The sequence below is a fragment of the Dromiciops gliroides genome, chromosome 4 (assembly GCF_019393635.1).
Source record: "Dromiciops gliroides isolate mDroGli1 chromosome 4, mDroGli1.pri, whole genome shotgun sequence".
Taxonomy (NCBI): domain Eukaryota; kingdom Metazoa; phylum Chordata; class Mammalia; order Microbiotheria; family Microbiotheriidae; genus Dromiciops; species Dromiciops gliroides.
The window spans coordinates 186,930,741-186,957,036 of NC_057864.1; the positions used below are offsets into that span (position 1 = coordinate 186,930,741).

At 47.4% G+C, this 26,296-nt stretch overlaps 2 protein-coding genes across 2 annotated transcripts; both read right to left on the reverse strand.

Annotated features, from left to right (window-relative positions):
• Positions 1-13,259: 13,259 nt before the first annotated feature.
• HOXB5 (homeobox B5) lies at positions 13,260-15,820 on the reverse strand. Its single transcript, XM_044001706.1, has 2 exons — positions 15,190-15,820; positions 13,260-14,469 (listed from the first exon to the last, which is right to left on the reverse strand). Exons 1-2 carry the CDS (start codon positions 15,743-15,745, stop codon positions 14,222-14,224), a joined length of 804 nt encoding a protein of 267 aa, XP_043857641.1. The 5' UTR covers positions 15,746-15,820; the 3' UTR covers positions 13,260-14,221.
• Positions 15,821-19,030: 3,210 nt separating this feature from the next.
• HOXB6 (homeobox B6) lies at positions 19,031-21,097 on the reverse strand. Its single transcript, XM_044001708.1, has 2 exons — positions 20,451-21,097; positions 19,031-19,303 (listed from the first exon to the last, which is right to left on the reverse strand). The coding sequence occupies exons 1-2, from the start codon at positions 20,860-20,862 to the stop codon at positions 19,044-19,046; spliced, it is 672 nt and encodes a 223-aa protein (XP_043857643.1). The 5' UTR covers positions 20,863-21,097; the 3' UTR covers positions 19,031-19,043.
• Between the last annotated feature and the right edge of the window lie 5,199 nt (positions 21,098-26,296).

Sequence of the window (26,296 nt, forward strand, 5' to 3'; positions counted from 1 at the left end):
ACGAATTTGTGACCACAAAATTCCTTACACAAATTCGGATCTACAGGGTATATACAGAAGACAGAGAAATCTTCTTGGCATAGAAATCCTTCAGTTCGTTTACTCTGAGCAGTCTTCGTTTTTTTTGTTTGTTTTGTTTTGTTTTGTTTTGTTTTGTTTTGGGGGGGGGTTGGGGGCGGGGATAGCGATTGGTCTGGTTTGGTTTGGCTTTATGCCTGGTTTGTTTGAGAGGTGAGGACAGAGCAAGGCGCTTTGAGGACCCGGAAGGGCGGTTCGCTTAGCGTGTATTATAGGGTGTCACTCCTCTTCCAACCCCTGGAAATAGATGCGGCTGATTCCGAAAATGCACGCGAGCTAAGACCGTAAGCTGTTCAACTCCCAGGCGCATGAATTATGAGACGTAAACATTGGCTAAGTACAAAAGAAGGAAAGGTCACCCAAAGGCTGAGGAGCAAAAGTCAAAATTTATCCCCTTTGGCTTCCCTCCTTCTCGTCCCCCGCCCCCAGATGACTTTTTATTAAAAAGAAAGAAAAGCAGAAAACAACAACAACAAAAAAACCCAAACAAAAAATAAAAACAAAAACCCAAAACACCAATCGCCACACACAGAAAAACTGGTGCTCCTTTCTCCCGTTTTGTCCTTTGGCTCTCAAACAAACGAATATCTCGATAGTTGTTTTCTCTGGAGCTTTTCAGAGGAAAGAAGAGGAAGAAGGGGCGACAGAATGGAAGGGGAGAGGGTGTCATAAAAGTCCTTTTAAAAAAATCTATTGTAAAAAGAGAGAAACAGCTGTAAAGAAAAAGGCAGGGAGGTGAAGCAGATGGGGCCGTGGGTATTTAATGATGGGCAATTCCGTTTACAACCTGAGAAAAAGATCAAAGGCGTTCCATTTCCGAACGAGGGGCGATGTAAAACAATAAAATATTCAGCCAGATGATGCAGCAGCCCCCGCCCTTCTCTATTTGGAAGAGAACGGAGTGAGGAGAGAGAATATTCTATGAGGAGAGAAAGAAGTCTCTCTGATTCCCCAGTTCCAGGCCCTCATCCCTTCCAGTCAGTGATGTCTAAACTGCCATGCATTCAAGCCACCTGGCTTCTCTGACAGAAAAGAATTCCAGAATAGGGGAAGAAATAGAGAAGAGTAGAGCAGGTATTGGAATGATCTGCAAATTGTTTTCAGCCGTCTCCCAAATTCTGCTATGAGGATGGGCTCCAAGCTATGAGATTCGGGGGAATGAGTTTCTAAACCTGGGGTCCACAAATTCCCCAAGAGTGAATGGCTATATTTCAGAGGGTCTGTAAACTTGGATGGGGAAAATACATTTTTCTTTCCACTAACTTTAAACTCAATTTTATTATTTCCTTCAACTGCTTTAAAAACATTATTCTGAAAGATGCTTCATTGGTTTTAGCAGACTGCCAAAGGGCCGATGAAACAAAGAGTTAAGAATCCATGCATTAGAAGGAATTGAACACTATTTTTCCCCTTCCTTCCCTCCCCATCCCTACCTCCCAGGTGATTCTCAAATCTCTCTGTAGATCTTTACTAGGTATAGGAAATTTGAAGAGTGACTGGAAACCCTTTCCATCGCTTAAAATGTCCGTATTATAACAGTAAATTCTCTACACAGTCCCTGAGCCTTAGAAAATGTTGTATTCTCTAAATGAGGACAGCAACAATAACACCAATAATAACTCCCTCAATAAATACTCAGGGAACTTCTGTGTTTTCAGAAGGACAAAGCCTCTGATTTGGTATATTGAGAGACTCACATAAGGCAGGATTGAAATTTGCTCACCCTTCTCTCATTTTAGATCCCTTATTTCAAATCAAAGAGTTTACAATTCTCTTGTCCCTTTCTTCCCCACGTGACACTATCATACTCCGAAGGAACATTATTTAATCCTGAATTTCCTTAGACCCTTTAAAACCAATGGCTACAAAGGTCGTGATTGTTATTGCTTTTTTCATACTCGGATTATTTAGGTAACTCCAATTTGCTATGGAGGATTCAGGGATATTTGAGTTTGCCCTGGACAGCAGACAAAAGGGGAATGATAGGAACATCTCCAGCACCCCTAGCGTTTACCATGGACCTTTCGAAGTCTTATGAGAAGCTGTGCTCTATCTTGTACTGGGCTCCAAGGCCTCCACCAGTCCTGGTCCTCAATCCTCACCTCCTCCAGTCCATTCCCCACACCCCATATATTCTTTCCTTTTCAACTAGACCCTTTGCTCATAAACCCGTCGGCATTTCGGAAGTTTAGGAAGACGGATCTGCAGCTGGGGTATCTCCACCGCTCTCCATTTCAAAAGGGGAACCGGCTGGGGGAGTGGGGAAGATCGCGTCCCCTCCGTTTTCACTCCAGGGAGCGTCGGGAGTGATACTCAACCTTCGCTTTTTGGTTGTGACAACCGCACAGAAAACCGAGTTCGGTAAAGAGAATTTAGGGCCTGGCCATGGAGCCCGCTAACCCTGCTAACCTCCCTCCTAGGACTAAACACCTGCCAGGATGATTCCAGGCCTCCCCCACCCCAAACTCCACGCACAATCCTGACACGCACTCAGAGAAGGAAAGAAAGATTCCTCAGTAACTTTTAGAACCGATTTCATCTGAGATCGAGATTCACTTCAGAAAATAATCATGTTGATACTAAAAGGCCAGTGTCCATCTCCCTCCGCCTCCCTCGCTCTTCTCCGCTTGCACCTCTCTCCGAAAGCCACAGGTTGAGAGCGTGACCTCTTTCCAGCTTCTCCGCCTCCTCCCGCAGACATACCTTATGTCAACCCGAGAGGGGGGCCAAGCGGTGCGAGCCATTGCACCCTCCTCCGCAACCTCTCCAGCACCGCTCCGCAGCCCAGTTCAGCTAGGAGGGAGAGGCAGGGAGAGGGGATCAGAGGGAAGGGGGTAGAAGAAAGGCTGCAGGGGGAGTCAGGAATACTCACAGCTGTCGGGTTAGGTCCTCCCTTCTCTTTTCTCGATAAGATAAGCTCTCCTTTTCCACTATTGTGGGAGAGGCGGACGGAACCGCGACTACGAGGAGAACCAGTCAGTCCCAGGCCCCCTCCGAGGCTAGAATAGGACTTTTTTTTGGGGTGTGTTTTGTTTTTGAAGCCGCAAGTTTTCGTATTAATCTCATACTTTGGCAGTCTTTGTTAAACAGCTAGGCGTGTCACGAGTCTCCTGAACATTTTAATATCTGTTAGACGCCGTGACCTACGTTTCACCCCTCTCCCGGCCTCTCCCACTAGCAGGCCGTTTCTATAATACGCTCACATAGTTCGCTCGGTCATATTGAATTTTACTCAGGTCATTACTTGGGAGAAAAATGACATGGCAGGAATTTTATTCAGCTCTTCCTCGCCGGCTTGAATTTTCTCCAGAGCCGGTCACTTCCAATTCTCCACCTCCCCCCATCCTTCTTTAATACCCACATTTGGACACAAACCCGTCCTACCCTACATGCTACCGCAGCAGCCGCTGTCATTTTCGAGTAATCAGATCTAATTTTTGGCCCTGGGACTTGCTTCCACCGAGGGCACGAGAGTTTGGGGGCCTGGGCATTTTCTCCCGGGGCTGGGTCGCCCAGGCAGAGTCGAGCTGCAGAATCGGGAAGTTCGTAAAGAGCGAGGGGAAGCCGGAAATATGGGGGTGTTTGGACCTGAAGGAATCTGGCAAACAGCTATTGACTGACTGATTGACTCCTTGTCCCCCAGCCCCCCACTACTGCCCTTACATCTCCAGGGCATCCTTCCTTCCCTGAGAGCACCACATACGCCTACCTTCTCCTCAGTATTTTTTAAGGCCACAGGTCCTTACGCGTTAGGGGGAACCCATTGCCTACTTCCCCAGTCCCCGGGCGAGTCGGATTCCTGGGGAATTTGCGGAAATGACATAGAGGTAATGGGCCAAATGGGGTGGGAAAGTTCAGGGACATTGGAGAGTCATTTTTAGTTACATTAATTACAGAGAATACATTGGGTTTTTAAGAGATTGGATTTCTTCTTTTCCTTTTAAAAAATCCGTTCTCATCCTTTACACCAGGGAGCAGATAGTGGAAGCATTTCAAATGCAAGGGGATATTTACCTTTCTTTCTCGTAGTACTGGTGAGATAGATATATTTTAGATTGCGAATCTCATTCCCTCTCCCTTTTCTCTGTCTGATTCTGATGGAAAGGGAAAGGCCATAAAAGGAAGGCTAAGAGAAGTGAGATCTACCTGTTCCCCACAGGTCGAAACGAGTTTCGGGATGCCGAATTTTCAGTAGCAGAATTCCGGAGCCAAATAAATGACAGAATTGTGCCACATCCCTCTTGATTCTGACCGGGAGCAGACAGATTGTCATTTGAGAAACACTGTACCATTCAAATCCATTTCCACCTATCCACTGTCGGTCTTTTCTTGTCCTCATTCCCAACTCTGAAATACAACGAAACCCCCAGGCACAGCACAGAAAGGGAAAGGCAGAGAAAAGAGAGACATTGAGCCTGCCACCTCTCAGGGGTTCCCTTCTCCTTTCCCGTTTCCCGAATTCCAAGGGAGCTAGCCCAGGCCCTTCTGAGATATCCGGGAGAATGAGAAAAGGCAGTGAGAAAGGAAAGGAGACCAGTAGTTTAATCAAAAGACAAAGTCAAGCTAGATTTTAACAGCATCCTTGCCCCTTTCCCTCTACTCCTCGACTTATCTCAAACTCAAGAGTGTAATATAAAGTAAAAAAAACCCCTAGGATTATCGTCATGCAAGCACACTCCAGGCTTTCATATATTAAATACTCATAAAATAATGTGATGGCATAGTGTAATGTAACAGACATTCGTTTCTATGACTACAAGAAGCACATGCGTCGATGTTATAATTACAGCCCTTCTCTAAGTATATATATGTATATGTATATATATATATACACAATATACATATATATGTATATATACATATATGTATGTATATATATACACAATCGTTTGACCTATAAATTAAATTCTATAGGGTGTGTTGAAGATTCATTTCTGTTGGCTTGTTACAAGTGCAGGAGATAAATGTCTGGAGGATAATCTTCCTTCTTGCTTTTCCCCTTTGCAAATGTGGAACTAGGTAGGGAATTTGACTGAAAGAAATTTGAGGGAAGTAAAGAAATTAGCGGGGCTTCAAAGTTCGGGGAGATCAAAGAAGGAAACCAAGAGATACAAAGGAGGGGTTCTGATGTCTACCCAGTTGAGGATATAATATTCATCTTCCCCTTCCCCCATCCTCACCCTCCTCTTTGACTGTATTTCACTAGGATTCCCCTTCAGGGAGACTGCAGAGTCTTGGAGATGAACAGGAGGGAGTTGTTAAATCAGTCCTTCACTAGGGCCAAAATAATGTTAATAATGATGTCATCATCATCGCCATCAACATATTTTGGGTCTTCACCTTTTTGAAGACTTCGTTTGGCTCTTGTTACTGTCCTACAGGGACTTCTCTCTAATTGGATTTAATAAATGTGTGTGACTGGGTAAGTTTTAATTAATTTCTCTTACAGTATAGCAAAGATTATCTTGAGGAGAAAAATAGGATTTAGGATTAGGCACTTGAGGTCCTTTCTAATCTAAAAATTCATCTCTCTCCCCCTTCCACATTTCCCAGCCCTACTTCCACCAAAACACACACCTCCTTCAGCACTATTTTCAGGGAAATGTCACTATTCTTGCTCTCACCCTATTCCTGCCTGCTGCCTCCTCAACTACCCCATTTCTTCCACTCCCTGTCTCTGCCTTGTCTCCTGCTGTGGTCTCTCCAAGCCCCTGCCTCCATTCAGTCCTTCTTACCTTACCTCACTAGCTGTTTATTTTATTTCTTTTCCACAAATAGCGCCCCCTCTTCCTCCAGCCCGCGACTCCCCTCACCCTTTACATAGCCTCTTCAACTAGACACGTTCTCAGCTCTACACTGTTTCATGAACATCGTAAACTTTTGACCCTCCAACTTTGTGACCTTTCCAGAAATAATGCCAACTTAACAAGCACCCCAAGGTCGAATTCTCTTCTTCCTACTCCACGAACCCAAATGGAATATGTTTCTCTCCACCCCCTTCCTCCTCTCTAATCCCTCCATTCTGGTCCTCAAATCTTGGTAGGGAGAAGAATTCGTGGTTTAACATTTTCCTTGTGAAATGTAATAATTTCCCAAAGACATTAACCGATATTCCTGCCTGTTCCATCAAAGTCTCTGGTTGTTGTGGTGATAGAAAAGTGACATTGCTACTTTCATCTAGTGTATCTCTCCCACCCACACCCCCTCCTTAACACTATCAAATTGTTTGCTAAAAGAGATTTAGGGGATTACATTTTTAATTTTATTTCACTGGAAATTCATATAGCCCTTGTGGTGATCTAGGAATTTATTTCTTTTGGGGATGAAGAGTGGCAGGGGCACTGTTGGAAGTGGGAGGGCGCTATTTCTTCTGGAAGGATGGCTAGGGGGTGGGAGATGTATAGGCAGGGAGCCCTAAAGTTCTTGCCTGGGTTGTAGGGACAGGAAAGCGGGGTAGAGAAACAGAAGAGGCAACATTTTGCGGCCCCTTAACGCAGACGCCAACTCTGCCTGGCTGTGAACTTGGTCTGAGGCGGACTCTACTGGTAGCTCCGGGACGTTACAGCTTCTGCCTCGGGTGAAAATTTCTACCCAGATCAACAGCACTAGGAAGTCACAGCTTTCGATCCTTTTTCTCCCCAAATAACATCTCGTTATTCATCTTTCCCCACCCCTCCCCCCTCCAGAGGAGGGAAAATAAAGTTTCCCTCTTTTCCCTTTGGGTTCCTGAGGATCATATCCCTCACTCCCGCCCTTTTATCCCAGTTCAGAGGATTTCTGGCGGAGAGGCCCTGGGGAGACCAGAATTATCGAAGTTGTTTTGTTGCCCCTCATTGGGAAAGGAGAGAAGGGAAGAGGTGCACATACCCAACAGACTCTTCCTCCACTTCCCTTCAAAATAATTCGCCTAGTGACTGCTTCCTCCCTTCTCAACTGGTTCTCTCCCAAGAACTATTTCACCCTTCGAGATGAGCGGGATGAAGGAAAATAAGGTCCTCTCCCTACAAGCAAAAATCTCTTTGCTTCCTAGATCAGAATTATGAGGCACAGAGAACCAGGAGACGGTCTGAAGAGGAGCACAGAGGAAACTTTCCTTGCCCCTCCCCTAGAGTTTAAGGCCCAATAGGTGCAGAAGCTGCGGACTCCTCAGTCAGGCTTGGCCAGCCTGGGCAAGGCGGTATTAGAAAGGACTATCGAGAAAGAAAACCCATGTCCATTCAGGAGGATTAGAATGTGTAGTGAATTGGGGAGTATTTGCAGAGCAAGGTACCCTTCCCTCGACCTATCTTTTCTGTTGTTTCCTGGAAGAGGAACCTAGGAGCACGAGTTCCTGAGGAAGGAATTCCAGGGAGATGGTAGAAATTACTGAAGAGACAAAAATCCAGTGAAGGAAGGAGAAAGGGAGAAAGGGGAAAGAGAAGAGGACAAAGTGAAAGGGGGGAGGGGAGAAAAATAAACAACTAGGGAGCGATATTTTCGCTCTTTTCCTTCCCACCTCAAATCGACTGGGTGCGCACACACTTATAACGTCCCCCTTTAAGTCGCCATTTCCCTGAACCGACTCTGATCCAGATATGGCTCCCATTTTCGTCATACAACCGCATAGAAAAAAGGAACGAGATCACACCCCCAGGGGGAAAAAGCCCTGCCCCCTTTCCCTACTCCACACCAACCACCCCCTGCACCAGGCTTGGAGGTTGCGCCGGCGCTGACCCCGCAGCCAGGGCTAAAGCGAGTGGCTACGGCTAATGTATTCAGGGAGCCGGGCTTGGAGCCCCACGTAGCCAGCCTCTCCTGCCCCGTCTGCTGACCTCCGCGTGATCCCGGACTCTATGAATTATTGATGAGATATGAGCGTTGATTTCCCCTTTCAGGGTGCAAACTCCATTATAGTGTTAAAATGGCGATTTAATCGTTCAGAATAGCTTTGGTGTGTTTTTTTCCAACTCATTTGTGTCTTCTTCCTTTTCATTTAATTCTCTTAATTAAATCCTTTAACAGATTTTAATCACTTTTGGAGGGAGGGTCATTAAAACAACAACAACAACACAACAACAACACCCAACAGCTATCAAACCTGTGTCTTACCTTCAGGAAGTTTGAGGTTCAGGGAAGATGTGCCTGAGAACTGGGACACAGGGGGATAGCGTCCACAGAAATGGGAGAGAAAGTGGGTTTTTCGTGGAGACACAAACCAAAAGGAAAGACTATTCTGTCTGGTAGAAAGATGATTGAATCCTTCCTTTTCGAACTAAAAGGGATGACAAGTTAAGAAAGGCCTATGGGAAGGAAGAAGGGTTGGAGAGAGGAAATGGAATTTGAATCAACACCTGAAATGCTTATATGGTACCTGAGTTGTGGCTGACACCTAGAGTTGGGTGGCGGGTTGATGGGACTCAGAATTTTAGGATGAATTAGCTCCATTATTGTGGGGGCCCAATCTAGTCCTTCTAAATCTGTGAGGGTATAAGGAAGAACTAATTCTCCTTGGGGTGCCACCCTAAACCTCTCCAATTCTAGGCTCGAATCTGGCTTAATTAATATAGATGGGTAACAGTGCTTCACCAATCGATAAACACCTCAATAGAAAGATTCCTGGGCCCTCGAAATCTGATTATACCAAGAAATAAGAGGGAAGGGGAAATGCTACCGAAAGAGCCCAGGTAGTTGCCTCTTTTGTTTACTAGACTGAAGCAATAAAGCCCAACTTCCCCAAGGAAGGCTAGTTTATTCAACAAAGGTCCAGGTTTCCCCGTTCTCTCCTTCCCCTTTTCTCCTCCCTCTGGCAAGAAAGGGTTTCAGCTGGATAAAGGTAAGGCTGGACCAGACAGTATTTCCCAATTGGAAATTGCCCCCCTCCCAGAATCTCCAGCTTCCTTCCTCAGACAAAAATTCAGACCTAAAGGAACAGGGGAAAAGGAGATAAGAAGAGGAAATTGAACTAAAGGGTGTTTCTATGGGAGTCATTCCATGTCCCCCAAACTCTCTGCCAATAACCCCTTTCCAGGAACAACTTGAGGATCTCTGCTGTGTCCTTCAGCCACTGACATGTTGTGTCCTCTGTTTTCCATTAAGGAGAGGAAACAATGAAATATGGGCCATATCCAAACTATGTTCAGGAGTTCCCTTTCCTGTTTACACTTCTTACTTCCCCTCCCATGCCAATGAGAAAAATAAAGAAAACAAAATCAAAATACCAAATTGGAACTTCTGAAGGCTGAGTGTTAGGATGAATTCAAAAGAGAAGCAAACCAGATACTAAGGTTTACTTCTCCTTTTATTCCTTTTCCTCTAGGAAAGGTGATGAATCCTGAACCCTACAAATGAAGTCACTTGAGAGGAGAGTCAGACCCTCCACTGAACAAAGTAAGCAAGAGAGTTCTAGGTCTGGATCAAGAGAAGAGGCCCAATCTAAATAGGAGATAGAAAGGAAAATGCAAAAAGGATGGGAGGCCAGGAAAACTCCAAAAAGGGACTGAAGCAACAGTTTAGTGGGGAAGGTGGGAGCACCTGGCTCAGAGTGGGTTAAATTGCAGTGAACAGCTCCTAACTTAAATACCTCTTCCCTCTCTTAAAACACATCCTAATTTGGGTGAGGGAAGCAAAGAAGGGCACTGATTTACTACATAATGTAGGATAAAGAATGTAAGGAAAGAAAAGAAGGAAAAGAAATAGGTATAAGAGAGCTTTAGAGGAATCTTCTGATAGATTGAAAAAGGGGCATATTAGTGGTTTCTGTCTGGACCTCACAGGAGGAAGCAGGCAGTCTTATACCAGGCTGCTCTTCACCATTCCGGGAAATCTGTCCTGATATCTCCAGCAGATGTCCCTGGGATGCCCTGCTCAACAGCTCTTTATCAGAGTTTGCAGAACTTATGTTTGGGAGAAAAAAATTATCTCTAGTACAAGCCTCAGGCTCTCTGTCTTGTGGCTCACAAGAAACCTCTGGCAGGGATGGATAATAAGAAGCATTATAGAGAGGGCATGTTTTCAGGGGCAGTATTGGGGGTGGGGTGGACACAAGAAATCAGTATTCTTCCAAGAGGTTTAGTGAGCTAGATGGGGGTGGGGGGAAAGGAGAGTTTTCATTTCTGTATCTCCAGATTTTCCCCCAAATGCTCTAACTTTCCTGACTGAGGAGGGGAGAGATTGCAGAAGGGTATCTTAAAAAAAAAAGCAGATCCTCAGAAAAACGATTTAGGATTTAAATAGTAGTGGTGAACAGGTTCTAATAGGAGTAGGAGGTAGGGTTAATTATTTTAAAATATAATTTTCTGTGATCCCACTTTTCATACTAAGCACAGAGACCAATGTGTTTTGGGAGAGATTTTTCTTTGAACTGGGAGATGAGAATCCAGACGGCAACCACCTCAAAATCCATTCCTATCCTACCTTCCATCCTTTTGTAGTTTGTGGAAACCAGAGAGGGAATGAAAGACAGATGGGGGAAAGGTGAGGAAGGAAATTATTATTTTAGGTAGGAAATGGAGATAGGACCTGCTTCCCTGTCGGAGGTGTTTGAGTCTCTCAGAGAAATTAAATACCTAGAATTCCTCCAAGTCCCTCCATCTCCAGTTCCACCCCATAACCAGAGAGAAGGTTGAATGATTGAAACTTGAAATAACAACGCAATGATTGGGTGGGGAGTAAGTGGGTGGTGGGGTGGGTCAGGAAACAGGAGAGTTGAGGGAAGGGGTTCAGGCAGAGGGAAGGCCTTCAGGCCTCCAGGTAAAGAATACTGCACTTTGGAACTTGCCTGAATAAGAAATCAAAATCTGAGATATTATATGCTCCCTCGTTCTCTGGCAGAAAAATAAAAAGACCTTCTGGATGAAGGGAGTTAGTTAGAAAAGAAGGGAATAGAGAGAAGAGGAAAACATCTCGCCTTGTTTTTTCTCCTAACTCTCCGTCCTTTTCTTCTCTGAAAAATTCACATTCATTTTCCTTGAAGGACTTTCAGAGAGTTTGCTTCATTTTCTCCAAGGTCTCCAAACTAAAAAGCAGCCGCCTATCCCTATTTAGAGCAGTCCGGGATAAGAGTACCGTTGGACAGGTTCGCCCTAGTTGGACAGGTTCTCCTCCCTTCCTTCACATTTCCCGTCTCCCCAGCCCCACTGCGCTTGAAGACCAGAGGGGTTCTTTCAGAATCAGAAAGTCTGTGCTTCTAACCCTGAAAAGTCATTGGGAGTGACCCTGAAAGAGCATAAATAGAGCTCAGGCATGGGGGTGTAGGTTGAGGTAATAGAACTCTACGGGCGGAGAGTTGAACCACACGAAACCAATAGTGTCTAATAGCGCCCAGGGCCAAGTGGCTGCAGAACTCTACATAGAGTATCTTCTCCTAGATCACTCCTCTGGGGTGAGCGTAGTGGAGACAACTTTCCCCATACCCTGAGGCGGACGAATTACACAAATTTCTTTACTTTGAGGAAGAGGAGTGACCCCAGATTTCTAGCACTCAAACTTTCGACAACCCCCAGGTCAGAATCTTCTGCCATCAGTCTCATTCGAACTTGCTCCCCAAGTTTGCGGGAACTTTGCAGGTTCTGTCCCTATCCAAAAGCTGGCTGGGTGCCTCAACCTCAAAGTTGACATGGCGCTGGAAAAGTTCCCCCCAACCTCTCGAGAGACACTCCCCCAAACAAACAATTGACAACGCCCCAGATTTTGGACCTTCACAGAGGCCCCCTCCCTCCTCTGGCTAGCCTGCCAGTTAGGACTGGGGGCAGAACAAGGCCAAAGTGCCCCGCAATAACGCTCAACAGCCGTGAAAGCTACCCTTCCCCCACCCTCTTCTCATCCAACCCCCAAGCCCCAGTTGCCCTAAAACACCAAGGAGAGAGGGAAAGGAACTGGACTTACTTTGGTGAACGCTGGGCCTCGGGCCTCCCTCCGCTGCCGCCGCCGCCTTAGCTGCTGATGAGGCCGGGCCCTCTGCTCTTCTCAGCTGGGAGAGAGCTCACCTACCTCTGCCCCCTTCCCCGCCACTGCGAGCAGTTAAAGTGTCACTTACATTCTCGAGAATGTGAAATATACCGCGCGGTGTCAACTCCCCAAAACCATAAAACTAACTTTATGGACCTCACGTGACTTTCTCGAGCCAGTGAGGGGTATCTGTCTGACTTCTCGGCGATTTTTACGATCTAACTTCGAGATAAAACCCCTATCCATTTGACATCTAAATGTCATAGCGACTTTTGGGATAGTTTGCTATCGATAAAGGAAAAAAAAATAAAGGGGGGGGAGGGAAAAGGGGGGCGAACAGACGCTCCTGGACTCTCGACCAGTCGCCTCCCTAGCTCTCCCTCCCCCCTCCCCCCAAGTCCTGTAAGAAGTTTGGCTAAGAAGGGAGAGATTGAGCTGGGTAAGTGATCTGACTCGACTTTACTTGCGGCGGGCGGAGGCTGGCTTTTGGAAGCCCTGGCTCTGGGCCAGCGAAGGCTGAGGCAGGGCATGGGAGGGATAAGAGGGGTACCCCCTACTCATCAGGAGCAAGGTTCCACTAAGGTATCCTGGGAGAGAGAGAGAGAGAGAGAGAGAGAGAGAGAGAGAGAGAGAGAGAGAGAGAGAGAGAGAGAGAGAGAAGAGGATGAGGGTAGGAGAGATGGGAAACAACCAAGAGAACACCATTGAAATCTAACCAAATTTCATTTGGCGGGAGGCAAATGATAATGGGATTTGGGGGCTCAAATTTGGCCACAATTCTCTTACCCCCTTTCCTTAAGCCAACTCCAAAGAAGAGCAGGCCCTCAAGCCAGAGGACTTAGGCCTAAATTGACTTTCCTGAGGATATTCCAAGGGGACTTTTTGGAGACTAGTTAGTGAAAGAGACCAAAAGCGGTACCAGCCTGGCCTTCTTTCTTGCCAGTCGTTTAAGTTTGGCTTTGGGGGCCTTTCAGTAGTCAAGCAGGGAATAAATCTGTCCTTCAGCCTAAGACAGAAAGGGAAGAGAGTGGGACTGAGCATGGATAAGTGGAGGACAGTGTTGGGGATCAGGAAAGGGGCAGAAAGGAAGGACCCTTCTCCCGCCAAACCGAGAGAGAGCATTTGGGGATTATATTGGTGGGTTGTGTTTTTGCTTTTGTTTTGCTGGACCGATGAGAGAGGCCCAGACAAGAAAAGACCAGGATGAGGGAGGTGGAGTAGGAGAGACGTTTATTCGACTTCAAGAAAGGCTACAAACAAATACAAAAAGCGTATCACTGAGACGGTCCGGCAAAGACAGGTTTCACACAGAACACAGCATCCACTCGGCTGACTACAAATGGTCTTGGGGGCAGGAGGATTGGGGAGAGGGTGCACCCAAACCTAAGTATTCCAATATTTACACACTCTGGGGCCTTGGAGAGTGGCCTGTTAGACACCTAGATTTTCCATTTCATCAGGCTTCTCTCCCCCTTTATTTTATTTATTTATTTATTTAATTTTTGGTCTCCTCAAAGTCTCAGGCCCGGGCTTCTTTTGCTGAGACTGAGACTCGCACCTTAATATCCCCTTCTGACCAGTCCCAGGCCTATCCCTCTGTCGCAGTCCCACTTGGGATTAGGGAAACCCAGGCCTAATGGGGAGAAGGAGGAGGGGGGGAGAATATATATATTCTATATTGGCAGTTAATCTGAGATTATCTTGCTCTCATCCTCACTGAAAGACTCTCTCCTATCCCAGGCCCCCACCTAGACCCAACTGCAGTTCAAGTACAGAGATTCCAAGCTATAAACGCAAATGCATCCATCCTCCTTTTATAAATAAGTTAGAACACAGAAGGGGGAGGGGAATTCACATTAAACATGCGAGTTTCTTTCCTTTGGGGGGGGGAAGCAATCACGGACACGAACATTCAGAAACACTGATAGGGTAGAGGAGGGCGCGGGTTAGGAAATAATAATAATTATTAATTATAATAACAATAATAACCAGTCCAAGGAGGTTGTGGGAAGGTAGGAAAGGGGCAGGAGGACCTAAGACCGAACGAAAAATCTCAAGCCATAGCAACGCTGTGGCGCGTTCGCTTCTACCGCATTAGGAATCGGTTCTAAGTCCACAGAGAGCGACAGAAAGGAAGAGGCCGGCGCCTGGAGACTGACTGTGTGTGGAGGGACTGGGAGGTGGGGGTGTTGGCTGTGGGTTTGGGCTCCTCCAGAATCTAGGGCTGGAAGGCGCTGCCCGCAGTAGCCAAACTCATGCTCTTCAGTTTGTTATCTTTCTTCCATTTCATCCGGCGGTTCTGAAACCAGATCTTAATCTGTCGCTCCGAGAGGCAGAGAGCGTGGGCGATCTCTATCCTCCGCCGGCGGGTGAGATACCTATTGAAGTGAAACTCTTTCTCCAACTCCAGGGTCTGGTAGCGAGTGTAAGCGGTCCGTGCCCTTTTCCCATCCGGGCCGGTCATATCTGGAGCAGACAGACAACAGGGTAGCGAGACTGCAAGGTTATTCCGGTTAAGGGGAGGAGATATCTTGGTGGGGGGGGACCCTAGCGTGCCCTGCACCCAGCTCACCAATGCCTTGAAATTCCTTCTCTTCCCCTACAGACACCGAAACCCTGGCTGGTTTTCAGCGCGCCCCCCCCAACCCCCCTCCAGCATCCATCTCTGCAGGCGAATTAAGCTCGCTTTGTCTACTCTCACTCCCCTCTCCCTGCCTCGCCTTTTGCCTGGGTTTTCGTCCTCGGCTCGCCCCGGAGGAGAGGAGACAGCCGGACTTTTGCCCCGATAGAGCCATTTTATCTCTTCCTCTCCCCCCTCCCTTGCCTCCGCCTTTCTCACCCGGCAACGATTCACCTAATATTGGGGGGTGGGGGGGGGACGGCACAGGATGATTTCATAGGCAACATCACCCCCACCCCTCAACACCAAGAAAATATGGCCAGGAGAAAAGAGTAACCCAACCTATAAAAATAATTTTTTAAAATACACCCTCCCCCATGAAAAGCTCGTCTGATTCTCCCCCCTCCCTACAGAGACATCCTCTCAGACCTCACTCCCTTAAAATATATTTTAAACATGTATATTTTTAAATCAACATTATCTCATCTTCCCTCAAACATAAGATCAGAAAACAGACGCGATTTTCTTCCCACCCCCCAAGGAAAAACAAAAAAGCGAAAATATACCGTGGCTAATGTGCAGCTTCCTCATCCAGGGGAATATTTGTGGAGTCTGTCCCTCCGTTGTCGCTGTGGAGGTCGCGATGGGTTCTGTCTGGGCTCGGCTTAAGCTGCCGTTATTTAACTGGCTTGCTTCTTCGGGCTCCGAGGACGCGCTGGTCTCGTCTATTTCTGTAAAATTGGTGTTGGAACTGGCAGAGGTCGCCTGGTCCGAGGGGGACGAGGCAGAGGGCTTGCCTCCGTGGTTGTCGCTGTTGGAGCAGGGCAGGGACTCAGGAGAGGACAGGGAGCAGCTTGAAGCCTGCCTGAACCGGGACTCCTGGCCGGGCGAGGGGAAGGCACGCGAGGTCTCCCCCACCGCCCCAAAGTGGCTGGAGGAGGCTGAGGAGCGGTTGATGCTGAGATCCATCCCATTGTAATTGTAGCCGTAAGAGCTGGTATGCATGGTAGCAGAATCCCTGTAAGAACCGTTCAAAGAGCTGCTACTGCCATAATTTAGCAACTGATAGTCCGGGCCATTTGGATAGCGCCCCGAGAACGAGTTTACAAAGTAAGAGCTCATTTGGGTTATTTTGGAGGGCTTGATTTGTGGATCGTGGTCGTTATAACCCTGTGCTTCACGATTTATGATGTATTAATGAATTATAGCAATGCACTGTACTTCGTTTTGCTATGTATGCGGCCAAATATGGGGGGGGTAAGAAGGGGGGATGGGGGGGCGTTGGGGAATCACGTGCTTTTGTTGACCAGTCGTAAATTCTCGCTGATGACCTCAAGAGGTAATTCATGCTCTATGGTTACAAATAATGACGATCTGAGAATCGTTAGGGCCGATTCAATGCAAGCCTTCCAAAAAAAAAAAAAAAAAAACCGAAGGGGAGAAACAGGGAGAAGGTTCGAGGCAGCCTCTTAGCATAGCGCGCCACCTCCCGGCGACAGTCGGAAGTGCACGCGGCGGCAGTGATGGCGGCAGCCTACCTCCCTTGAGGAAAGAGGAAAAGGGACTGAGGAAAAGAGCAAAGATGAGGAAAGTACAATCATTTGAGAATAGTGTTGAGTTGACCCTTCCTACAGGAGGGACCTTACTCCATCTTCTGTTATCTCCCCTTTTAAAATGTGCATAGGAAGCTCAGAATACTAATTTATTCTTTTCTCTTAGTCCCCTAACTCCCGTGTTTTTTCCCAGGGGGGGAAGGGAGAATATGCGTGAAATAACTATTTCAACAGATTTTCCGTAAGGGTCCAAGAGTGGGAGAATCCAATCTTGGTCTTGGTTCGAAATCTTGTAAGTATTAGGGTAGAGATGGAAAAGGATTTGGAGACTATAGAAGGGACTTCCAGAAAAGCAAGCAAGCCCTTTTACCTTCCAGTAAAATCTGGACTTGACTCCTGCCCTCTATTCTTACCCCAAACTCCGATCTTATCCAGGGGAAGGGAAAAGGTGAAATACAGAAGCAAGTCAAGTCGATTGTGAAGGAGATAGCGAGGGGTGGTGGTGGCTGGAGAATAGTGAGATAAGTAGACGAGAGTTAATTTGAATGGAAGAATGAAGATTTCAGAATGTGGATGCTGGTGAAACCTCTAGAAAGTGAATTGGAAGAGAAAAGAGGTACCGAGGTTCCAAACCCCTTTTGGGGTCTAAAAAGGACCCCAGAACTACTTTTCCTTTTCTACCTGTCCACTATCCAGTGGAGCTTGGTAGAATTGAGCTTCTGAACTCCTGCAACGCTTTTTTTTGGCTTTCCAGGCGGTTTTGGAATTTTTAGAGCTTGCTTGCAAATCGTAATTATGTGCCATATTGAAAGTGACACAATTATAATAACTAGGGACTTTGAAAAGATCCCCAGCGATCACAGAATGTCCTAAAGCTGAGGCAGCTTCTGCCTAAAGAAGGAAAGAAAGAAAGAAAGAAAGAAAGAAAGAAAGAAAGAAAGAAAGAAAGAAAGAAAGAGAGAAAGAAAAAAGGAAGGAAGAAAGGAAGGAAGGAAGGAAGGAAGGGAAGGAAGGAAAGGAGGGAAGGAAGGAGGGAAAGAAAGAAGGAAGGAAGGAAAGAAAGGAAAGGGGAGGAAGGAAGGAAGGAAATCATTCCTATTTTGTGGTAGGAGGAAAGTGACAGGCCAGGCTAGGTGTTTTGTGAGGGAGCAGAGGGCAACTTCCCTTCCCTATCATTTTCCCTGTTCACCCTTTGCTCTAAGAAACGGGTAAAAAAAATCGTAGTGAAGCTCTCCCAGCCATTCAAGCTTCCTGTTTGCAAGTCGCAGATGAATTGGCTGCTTTGACCAGGGATTGAAGAGAAAAGCGGAAACCAAATCCTCTACCCCAAACCTCAAAGCTAGGCAGGCAAGAAACCAGTCTTTCCACGTCTCCTCTGTGCCTCCCCAGACTGGGGAAGAAGCAGGAGAGTGGGAGGGAAGAGGAAGAACTCAACTCACGAAGCTTCTTTCTCTATAGCTGTTTTTATTCCGGGGGCCCTGATCTTCTCGGCCCAGATTTCAGGGTCCTGATCTGGCCCTGGGTTCATTATCAAAAAGCAAGTAAGAGACTAGAAGGCGGGAAGGGCGAGCGGGAGGGGGATGAGGTTAGACAGTCTTTGACAGAGGCCCCGAGGTTTGAGAAAGAGAAAGAAGAGAACAGATGTTGGAAAGATGTAGCCCCAGCATTGGCGAGCCTTCCTCTAAGCCTTGGGGGAATCACTCCCCCTTGTTCCTCGGATTTATAATGTATATGGGGGTGGGGTGGGGATGGGATTCCTTAACGCAATTGTCGGGATGGAGACAAAATAGGGGAGCAGAAAAGAAAGGGGAAAGCCGTACTTCAGACTGTGAATGCTATCCCAGAGTCCGCGGTGATGTTGGAGCTAATGTGAAATGTGACCAAGAGAAGCGGATTGGGGAAGGAGACTCAGGGGATGGGATTAAATATATCTGTCTCAACTGTAATTTCTGAATTCTGTCTTGCCCAGACTATCGGCCTGATCCGAGCCAAGCGAGTGACCCCGCCGGAGAATCTGGGCGTTACATCGGGGTTTACTTGCAAGCAGCCGGCGGCCCATTGGGACTTTCTTCAGACAGTCTGAGGGTTATTTTTCCCCGGAAAGAAAGAAGTGGGAAGGGGGGGGGGTGTCAACGACCGGCCGAGTTTTCACATTTTTATTATTATCATTATTATTATTATTATTATTACCGCAGTATTTCACGTCGGAGAGCTAAGACAAAACTACAAACACAACACATAGAAAAATTAATAAAATAGAACTTTGTTTTTCTTCTGCGGCTGCTCCTCTTCTTCCTCCTAGGTAGTCTGTGCTCCTTCCAGTGGATTAAGGGGGGAGGGGAAGAGGCGACAGGTCTGGGGGACAGGGGAGGCCCCCCCCCCGAGACCTCCCCTCTCAAAAGGGAAACCAAATTTCTAATTTAACCGTGCATGGGACACTGTACAAAATGAAGACAAGACACGGAAAACAGCGATCTGCTTTGCTTCCGGGAAACACAACATGAGCGAGTTTCTTTCGGTCCTCAGCCGGAGTACACAAACTAGGGACCCCAGGTAGCTTTCGTGAGAGGGTTAGAGATGTAAGAGACGAAGCAGAAGCCGTGGAGTGGGGGCCTATCTGGGGCTCTAGTGGCTAGCAGCTGACAGGAGAGATCTGCAGGGTGGGAGCTCCGCAGGGGATGGAATTAGTCCGGCCTCTCTCTGAGGTGCTTAAGAATCTCTCGCCCACCCCCTTACTGCTCCCTCCCACGAAGGCATCTGATAATATGATGCTCATTTTCGTTTCCCCCACCTCAGCCGCCTCCCCTGCCATTCCTCTTCACTTTCCTTCCCTCCCTCCCTCCCTCCGGCCCGGTCCTTCCTGTAGATCACTCTGTGGGCTTTTCTTCCTCTGCCTCCGGGCTGAGCTGGGAAGAGTTGAGCATCTTGTTCTCCTTCTTCCATTTCATCCGTCGGTTCTGGAACCAGATTTTGATCTGTCTCTCGGTCAGGCACAGGGCGTGCGCGATCTCGATACGTCTTCTCCGGGTCAGGTAGCGATTGTAGTGGAACTCCTTCTCCAGTTCCAGGGTCTGGTAGCGGGTGTATGTCTGACGGCCTCGCCGCCCGCTGGGCCCAAAAGAAGAACCTGTTACATGGAAAGAAGACATTAGGACACGGTCACCCTCTCTCTGTCCCCTCCTCTCTAGGGATCCTGACTTCAGAGGAGTGGGGATGCCTTCTCTCCTGGCCCTGACATGGTTCCCCCTCCCTCCATAGGCCATCTCCCTCTCTACCTACCCTCTAACCTCCTGATCTCATTGGTTTGTTCTCAGTTCCTTCTTCCTTATCTCGATTTGGGTACTTTGGGGAGTTTGTCGCTTTCGTGGCTGTGGGGGGGATCCTACCTGAGGCCACAAAGCTGCTGGGAGGGGTGGGGAGATTGCGCTAGCCAGGTGTTTGTGCCTCTTCCACCCCTCCACCTCTTCCACTTCACTTCCAGATGGCTAGCTTCCCCCCCACCCCATCCCAACTGGTGATAGATTTGACCATTTAATCCACAATGACGTGAATCGATCCGTGATACTCTGCATTAACGGTCCAACACTTTCGTGTCCTGCTAATGGACATCAATTTGGGACTTAAAGACAACAAATAATCTGATCTGATACAGACACTTCTCTCTGTCTCTCCTTATCCCCTTGATGATGAGGAGACAGGGTCTCTATGATACACCTTTTCTACCTTTCCTCTTGAGAATTACCTCTACACTCCATGGAGTTCAGACCCCTAGCCTCAACCTTCTTTTCCTCAGTTTCCACTGCCTGCCTTCCTCCTGCTCCCGACCAAGACATGATTCATTCCATTCATTGCTAATGGGGCCGGCTACGTGCGAATACGGGAAGGGGGTCATGAAAAGGGGGAAGATGAGAAAGGCAGGTAGCAGGGATCTTTCCTCCTCAGTGGTAATCTTCCCTTCTCTTCTCTCCGACTCCCCTCCCCCGCCCCCCAGTGCCTCTCTCTGACTGTCTAGGAAGGGAGGGACTACAAAGTTTAGAACTCCAACTGTTAGAAGAGACAGAGACCCATCTTCACTCTATGCATACCTGGAACCCCTCCCCCCTCAAAAGACACCTTTCTGGGGGGAGTCCCCTGGCCTAAGAGGGAGGGGTGGTGAATGCTTGAAGAAAGCCCGGGATTGTTTCCTGTTCCTGTGGGGAGGGACAGGACCCCACAGGCCCAGACAGGCTAAAGGGTCAGGGGGAGGGAAAAAAGTATTGAAAAGCCCCACTCACTGTTGCATGAATTCATCCGCTGCATCCAAGGATAGACAGGCGTGGAACACTTCTGCTCCTCACTCTCTCCGAAAACATTTTTGTCTTGGGCGCAGTCTGACTTCCTCGACTCGGGGTGGAAGGGGGCAGGCTCTTCGCCGCTGGAGAGAGCGCAGGCAGACTCTTTCTCCCTATAGAAGCCGGCTGGCCCGTAGTCACAAGCCGCAGCCCGGGCATAGCCCCCGCTCGCCGGTGGGTAGTAGGAAGAAGAGGCAAAGCCCTTGTCCTGGACCGCCCCGGTCCCATACGCCGCGGGGTAGTGTCTTAAAGGATCCGCATAGCCCGAGGAGTACAGCGGGAGCTGACCCAGGAACGACTCCTGTCCGTTGGACAGAGTAACCGGGAAGGTGGAGTTCACAAAATAGGAACTCATTGGGAGGGGAGGCGCGGCCGGTGCTGCTGAGCGGGCTTTTATGATTTGTTGTGTTTTATAGTCCGAGCGCCTTAGCTATTAGTAGTATATCCGAGATTGGGTTTTAGCTGAAGGGGGATGGCGAGGTGCCAGTGAGGGACAGAAGGAAATACAACCATATGATCAAACACTGACCAATAGCAGAAGCAGGAATTGCCAAATAGCACCCATGAGGAGCAGGGCTCGCACGAGGGACCCCGGCGCACAAACCTATCAACCTCTTTTTTTCTTCTTCTTCCTCTCTCTCTCTCTCTCTCTCTCTCTCTCTCTCTCTCTCTCTCTCGTGTTCTCTCTCTGTCACTCCCTCTCTCTGTCACTCTCTCTGTCTCACTCTCTCTTTTGCTCTCACTCAACAACAGAAACAGAACGCACCCTTCCCCACCTACGTAGGAGCTGCGAAAGAGGCGTCTGTTACCGCTAAGAGGTGGGGGTGGGGTGGGAGGAGGTTAGGGGAGACTTGGAACAGAGACTACCCCCCCCATCTCAGAATGATGAAATAAATATATTCCTGCTCCTGTTCCTCCCCTTCCTCTCCACCAAACGAGATGGGGAAAAGTTAATTGTTCTAAGAAAAGTTAACCCCTGCGGTCCTCCTGACCCCCGTTTCCCCAAGGGGAATGTGTGGGGAAGGAAGGTTCGAGTACCCCGTTGAGATGGACTGAAGAGAAAAGGTTTTATTCCTTTTTTTCTTTCTTCTTCTTTTTTTTTAAATGGAGGTAGGAGGGGAGCGGAGTTCTCAGCTGTCTAATTAGCTTCGCTCTCAGGAAGAGAGAGAGGAGGGGGGGGAAACCGCGGCCTTGGTTTCAAAAATCGTCTTTCCTGTTTATCTGATCGCCAGCTCTCCGTCCAGCCCCGGTCTCGAATTCCTGCCTCTCCCCAACTCTTTGTGTGTTGGGGGACAGGGGGAGTGGAATCAGCCAGTTGGAGCCCAGCTGCTGGGGAGGAGGGGGGGGGCGAAACCGTCAAGAAGGTGCGTGTGGTGGTTGTGGGGGGAATGGAGGGTACCCCGTCCTGGACCGTACCCTTTAGACCGTACCCTCTGGGCCACAGTCCCCCTCCTCCCTAGAGAAAGGTTGCGGTCGCAGAAATGTCTCTCACTTTTGCAAAGGTAGGGGAACTGGAAGTAGGAGTGTTAGCTTTTCCCCTTTCCGTAGTCAGAGGGGTGAGAAGTCAAGAAGGGGACCCTTCCCTGGATTTTATCTCTCTGTTCTAGATTCTGTCCTTCGTCACTCCTCTCCACCTTCCAAGAAAGTTAGATATCTAGCCCATAAATTCTTAACATCCCCCCCCACCCCAAGAGCTTTGAGAACGCTCAGGGCATTAGAATTTTTTTAAAAGGTCAATAAAGTGCTGACAATTTCCCGCCACTTGGTCTTGTCTCCTCAAATTCTTCCGTGCTCCTAGGGGACAGGGAATTGCCGCAACCAAATCTTCTCCCCCTCCAGTTTTCTTGTAGGAGCTGGTATAGGTTTTAGAGAATCTATCCTCTGGTGTTTTGATTGTTTAGTGAAGGGGGAGGTAGGGTTTATAATTTGGACTAGCCTTACGTGGAATAATCGAGAAAATACATTCGGATTTCCCCTCCCTACCCAGCCCCAATTATCCATCCCCAGCAATTTCAAATCCCTTCTGGGTCTATCTATCTGCCTCTCTCTCACACACTCTGCTCCATTCCTTGTCCTTTAGGTTATGCAACTCTAAAAGCTTGCTATCCAAGCTTTGGACACAGTCTTGTCACATCCCTACCTCTTTCCCTTTTCCTCTCCAGAGAAGCTGAGTATTTGTAAATCTGGACGCATATTGCAACGTTAATAAATTTTAAAACATTCTGTTTACACGAGGGGAGTCACTCTTGTCACAGACAAGAGCTCTTCGGGAGTACGGGCCACCCCTAGACAATCGGGGAAAAGCAGCCTAGACAGCAGAGGGTGAACTCCGCTTATCTTTGCTTAACTGCCTAGTCAGTGTCTAGCTCGCCTCTCGTCACGGTCTCGCTTTGTGTGGGAACCGGACCCTCGCCCAAGTAAGAGCAACCGTTTAGGAAAGGAATGGCCGTGGCAGGGGAGGCAGGAGAAAACCACGGGCCACAGGGCTGACTTAGTGTGTGGAGGTTGGAGGGAAGGTGTGTTGTAGGTGGAAAAGTTGGTTAGAAGAAAAGCGGCAGCGGAGATATCAAAGGACATAGAGAACTTTCAGGCTTTTATACCCGACTTTCCCCCCAAGCTCTTTAGTTCTCTGGTCTCCAGCTCCAGTTTGTCATTTTTATAAGACTTAGAAGATTTAAGGAACAAAACCAAAACAAAAAGAATTGAAGAAAGGTGGAGGGGGAAGGAAGCCAAAAGACAGTTATCGATCTGACATCTCCCCATTCCCATTGGACAGTTGGAATTCCTGATAACTGAATGAGTAACTAATCCAACCGATTTTTTCTATTTGGTGGTGATGAGAACTATTTGAGTTTCTGGAGAGAGTAAGGGAAAGATGCTGTATGTTCCCCTCCCCCTCCCTCCCCCCCAAAGACCACCTGGGATTGAGGACAGTTCCACCGACAGCAGCCCTCTAGCCTTCACCCCTTTCTCTCAATTTATTATCATTCGAAGGCATTGATATTTGGTCTTCGCAGCTTGGGGGTGGTTGTGGCTTGTTTTCTAGGAGTTATAAGAACTGGAGGGAGAGGGAGGAAGAGATGGGAAAATGCTAACATCAACAACAACAATAATCTCTAAATTCCCCACGACTCTCGCCAGTTGCCTGTCGGGCTGTCAGTCGCAACTGCCGGGGTCCAGGGGCGCCTGGAGCCGGCCATGAAAGAAAATTGCGGCTCATTGCTCTTATCTAAGCCGAGAGGTATTTATGGGCGTTTATTCGTCTGATCCGTTTGTTTGGGATAAAGACCAGGCCGGGAGTGCTCGGTCTGAGCCGCAATAGGCTCTGGAGCCAAATCTTAGTGTATCTGTTTGTAGCTGTGTCGATCTGTCTGTAGATGCGGATGCATAAGTTAATAGACACGTACATACAATTGTGCCTGTTGGGAGTATCTCCACGGGTCTGTAACTCAGTCTACAAATGTGTACAAAACAGTGTGTGTGTATGTGCCAAAGTCTGAAGTATATACACACATAGATCTGCACACATGCACCTAGGAGGGGGTGTGTGTCTTAACCTGGGGTCCACTGACCTTTTAAGGGATTGTAAGTAGATTTCAGGTGGTCTGTGAACTTTGATGGGGGAAAATATATCTTTATTATTAATCTCTAATTGAAATTTCGCACTTCCTACAATCATTTAAAACCATTATTACGAGAAAGGATCTATAGACTTCCCTAGACTGTCAAAGGGGTCGACAGAAAAAGATTAAAAATCCCTATATATATATATTAATCTTATAACACTACCATCTATCTAGTTTAGCTATATGGGAATATGTAGGGTTAATTTTGAATATAGCATACTCTGGCCATGTACATACACAAGCATTTGTGTTTCCTATTAGTTTCTCCTAAATTGTGCTTCCTTGCCTAGTATACATCTACCTACATCTGGTTTAGAAAAGAAGAAAAGAGGGAATACGTTGAAATGGGAAAGACTGCATTCCCTTGGCTACCTTCTCTTGAGTCACTAGATTTCTCCAGGATGCCCAACCTTCCTTGGGCTAAGGGACTTTAATTGGTCTTTTAGTCACCCAATCCCACCAGGAAATTCTGCTGCCTCCCAATACTATTCTTAAACTGGGGGGCCACTCTGGATTACAGCAGAATCTGTGAATTTATGGAAAACAAAGGCAGAATAGCACAGGGAAATATTAGATAAGAGTTTTCCATAAAATTGTCCTAAATTCTAAAATGCCATACAAAGACCTAATTTGCATTATGGAAATTGGCACTGGGACTCTCTTATTTTCCTTGGGGGTGCTTACACGAAGCTCATCCCTTTCTCTCTTTCTCCACTCCTCTTCCAGATTGCTCTAAACCCTAGAATCACAGATATGAGGCCTTATTCACTTCCCGATCCTCATCCTCATCCTCTTTCTCACTCTCACCCTTACCCTCACCCTCACCCTCACCTTCATCCCATGATAATCCTGAAAGTAGAAGCTGAGTTTTCCCTTCCAGTAGACAAGGAATAGAGCCTTTTAAATCCCCTTCCTCCCTCAGCTCCCTCAAGTGAGAACACAGCGGTGGCCTTAAATCAGGGGACTTATTGAGGCCATAAAGTCTACTCACATGAACAAGGCTCTTGAAAGGACAGAGGCTCTAGTTAGAGAGCCCTGAACAACCAGAGAACAACAGGGGTGCCCCTTCCAACAGTCTCTACAGGGAAAATCCCTGCAATTTCTCCCTCTTCCTCTCTCCCATTTTCTGCTCCTCCTAGTCCAGGTAGTTGAGACCCTGAATCACTTTATTCTGAGGTATTGCTGAGACTCTCTAACCCTAAGTCATGTTTTGAAGTTTTTTGGGGGAAGAAATTCATCACAACTACCAATCACCCCTCATTCCCCAGAGCTAAGACCCTGGCCAAGAACTAAGGGGTAGATTGCACCTTGAAAGGAAGCAGGCAAAGCTTGCTTTCTGGCAGTTGTGAAAGAACTGAGCTAATCAGTAACTCAAGAGACTGGGGCAAAAATCCAAAAGTGCCCATATAAGCACTGCTTCCCCACATCCCAATAATGCCTTTGGCAAAATATTTCACGGTTAAGGGGAAGGAGGTTCTGCAGGGGAAAAATGAGCAAACTATTTATTATTAATTTCTCTCTTCATACAAACAACCATATACACATACACTGGATATATTTTTCTTAAGCACGATTTGCATTCATTTCACCTTCTAGAGGGGAATGGGGGAGGAGTAGAAAGCGACGAACCATTTTAGACACCAATAGTTGCCAGGAAACTCTGCGTTATTCTCCCCTCCACCCCCAAAGAACCAGTAAAATGTACTGGCCAACCGAGGAAAAAAAACAAACCCAGTCTGTCTTTTGACAACCAACTGTAACTGCCCTGGGCCCGCAGCCTCCAGAGGAGCCCCACGTTCCCGTCCTCCTGGTTTTGGCCCACTTGGCCAGCACGAAAATAAAATAAACTTTTAGCAGCTGAATATCAGTCAACCTCCAATCACCCGTCTCCTCTCAACCTGCACCAATACCTTCCCAACCTCCGCCGACCGTTCCAACTTCTGTGTCTTTAATTTCTAAACTTTCTCTCTCTCTCTCTCTCTCTCTCTCTCTCTCTCTCTCTCTCTCTCTCTCTCTCTCTCTCTCTCTCCTCCCCATCTCAGTGCAACATGATTTCTTTAATAAATCCGTATCAAAGAAATGAGTTTCATAGACACTCGTGACTTGGGCTCTATTGAGGTAAAGGGCAGACGGAAGGAAGAAATTCCTTTGCCTTAGGAAATA

Excerpts from the sequence above, each read along its gene's own strand:
- HOXB5 (XM_044001706.1), bottom strand. The coding sequence starts at position 15,745 with ATGAGCTCTTACTTTGTAAACTCGTTCTCGGGGCGCTATCCAAATGGC. Across the intron at positions 14,470-15,189 it reads GAAGCTGCACATTAGCCACG|ATATGACCGGCCCGGATGGG; the intron begins GTATATTTTCGC and ends TGTCTGCTCCAG.
- HOXB6 (XM_044001708.1), bottom strand. The coding sequence starts at position 20,862 with ATGAGTTCCTATTTTGTGAACTCCACCTTCCCGGTTACTCTGTCCAAC. Across the intron at positions 19,304-20,450 it reads GCGGATGAATTCATGCAACA|GTTCTTCTTTTGGGCCCAGC; the intron begins GTGAGTGGGGCT and ends TCCATGTAACAG.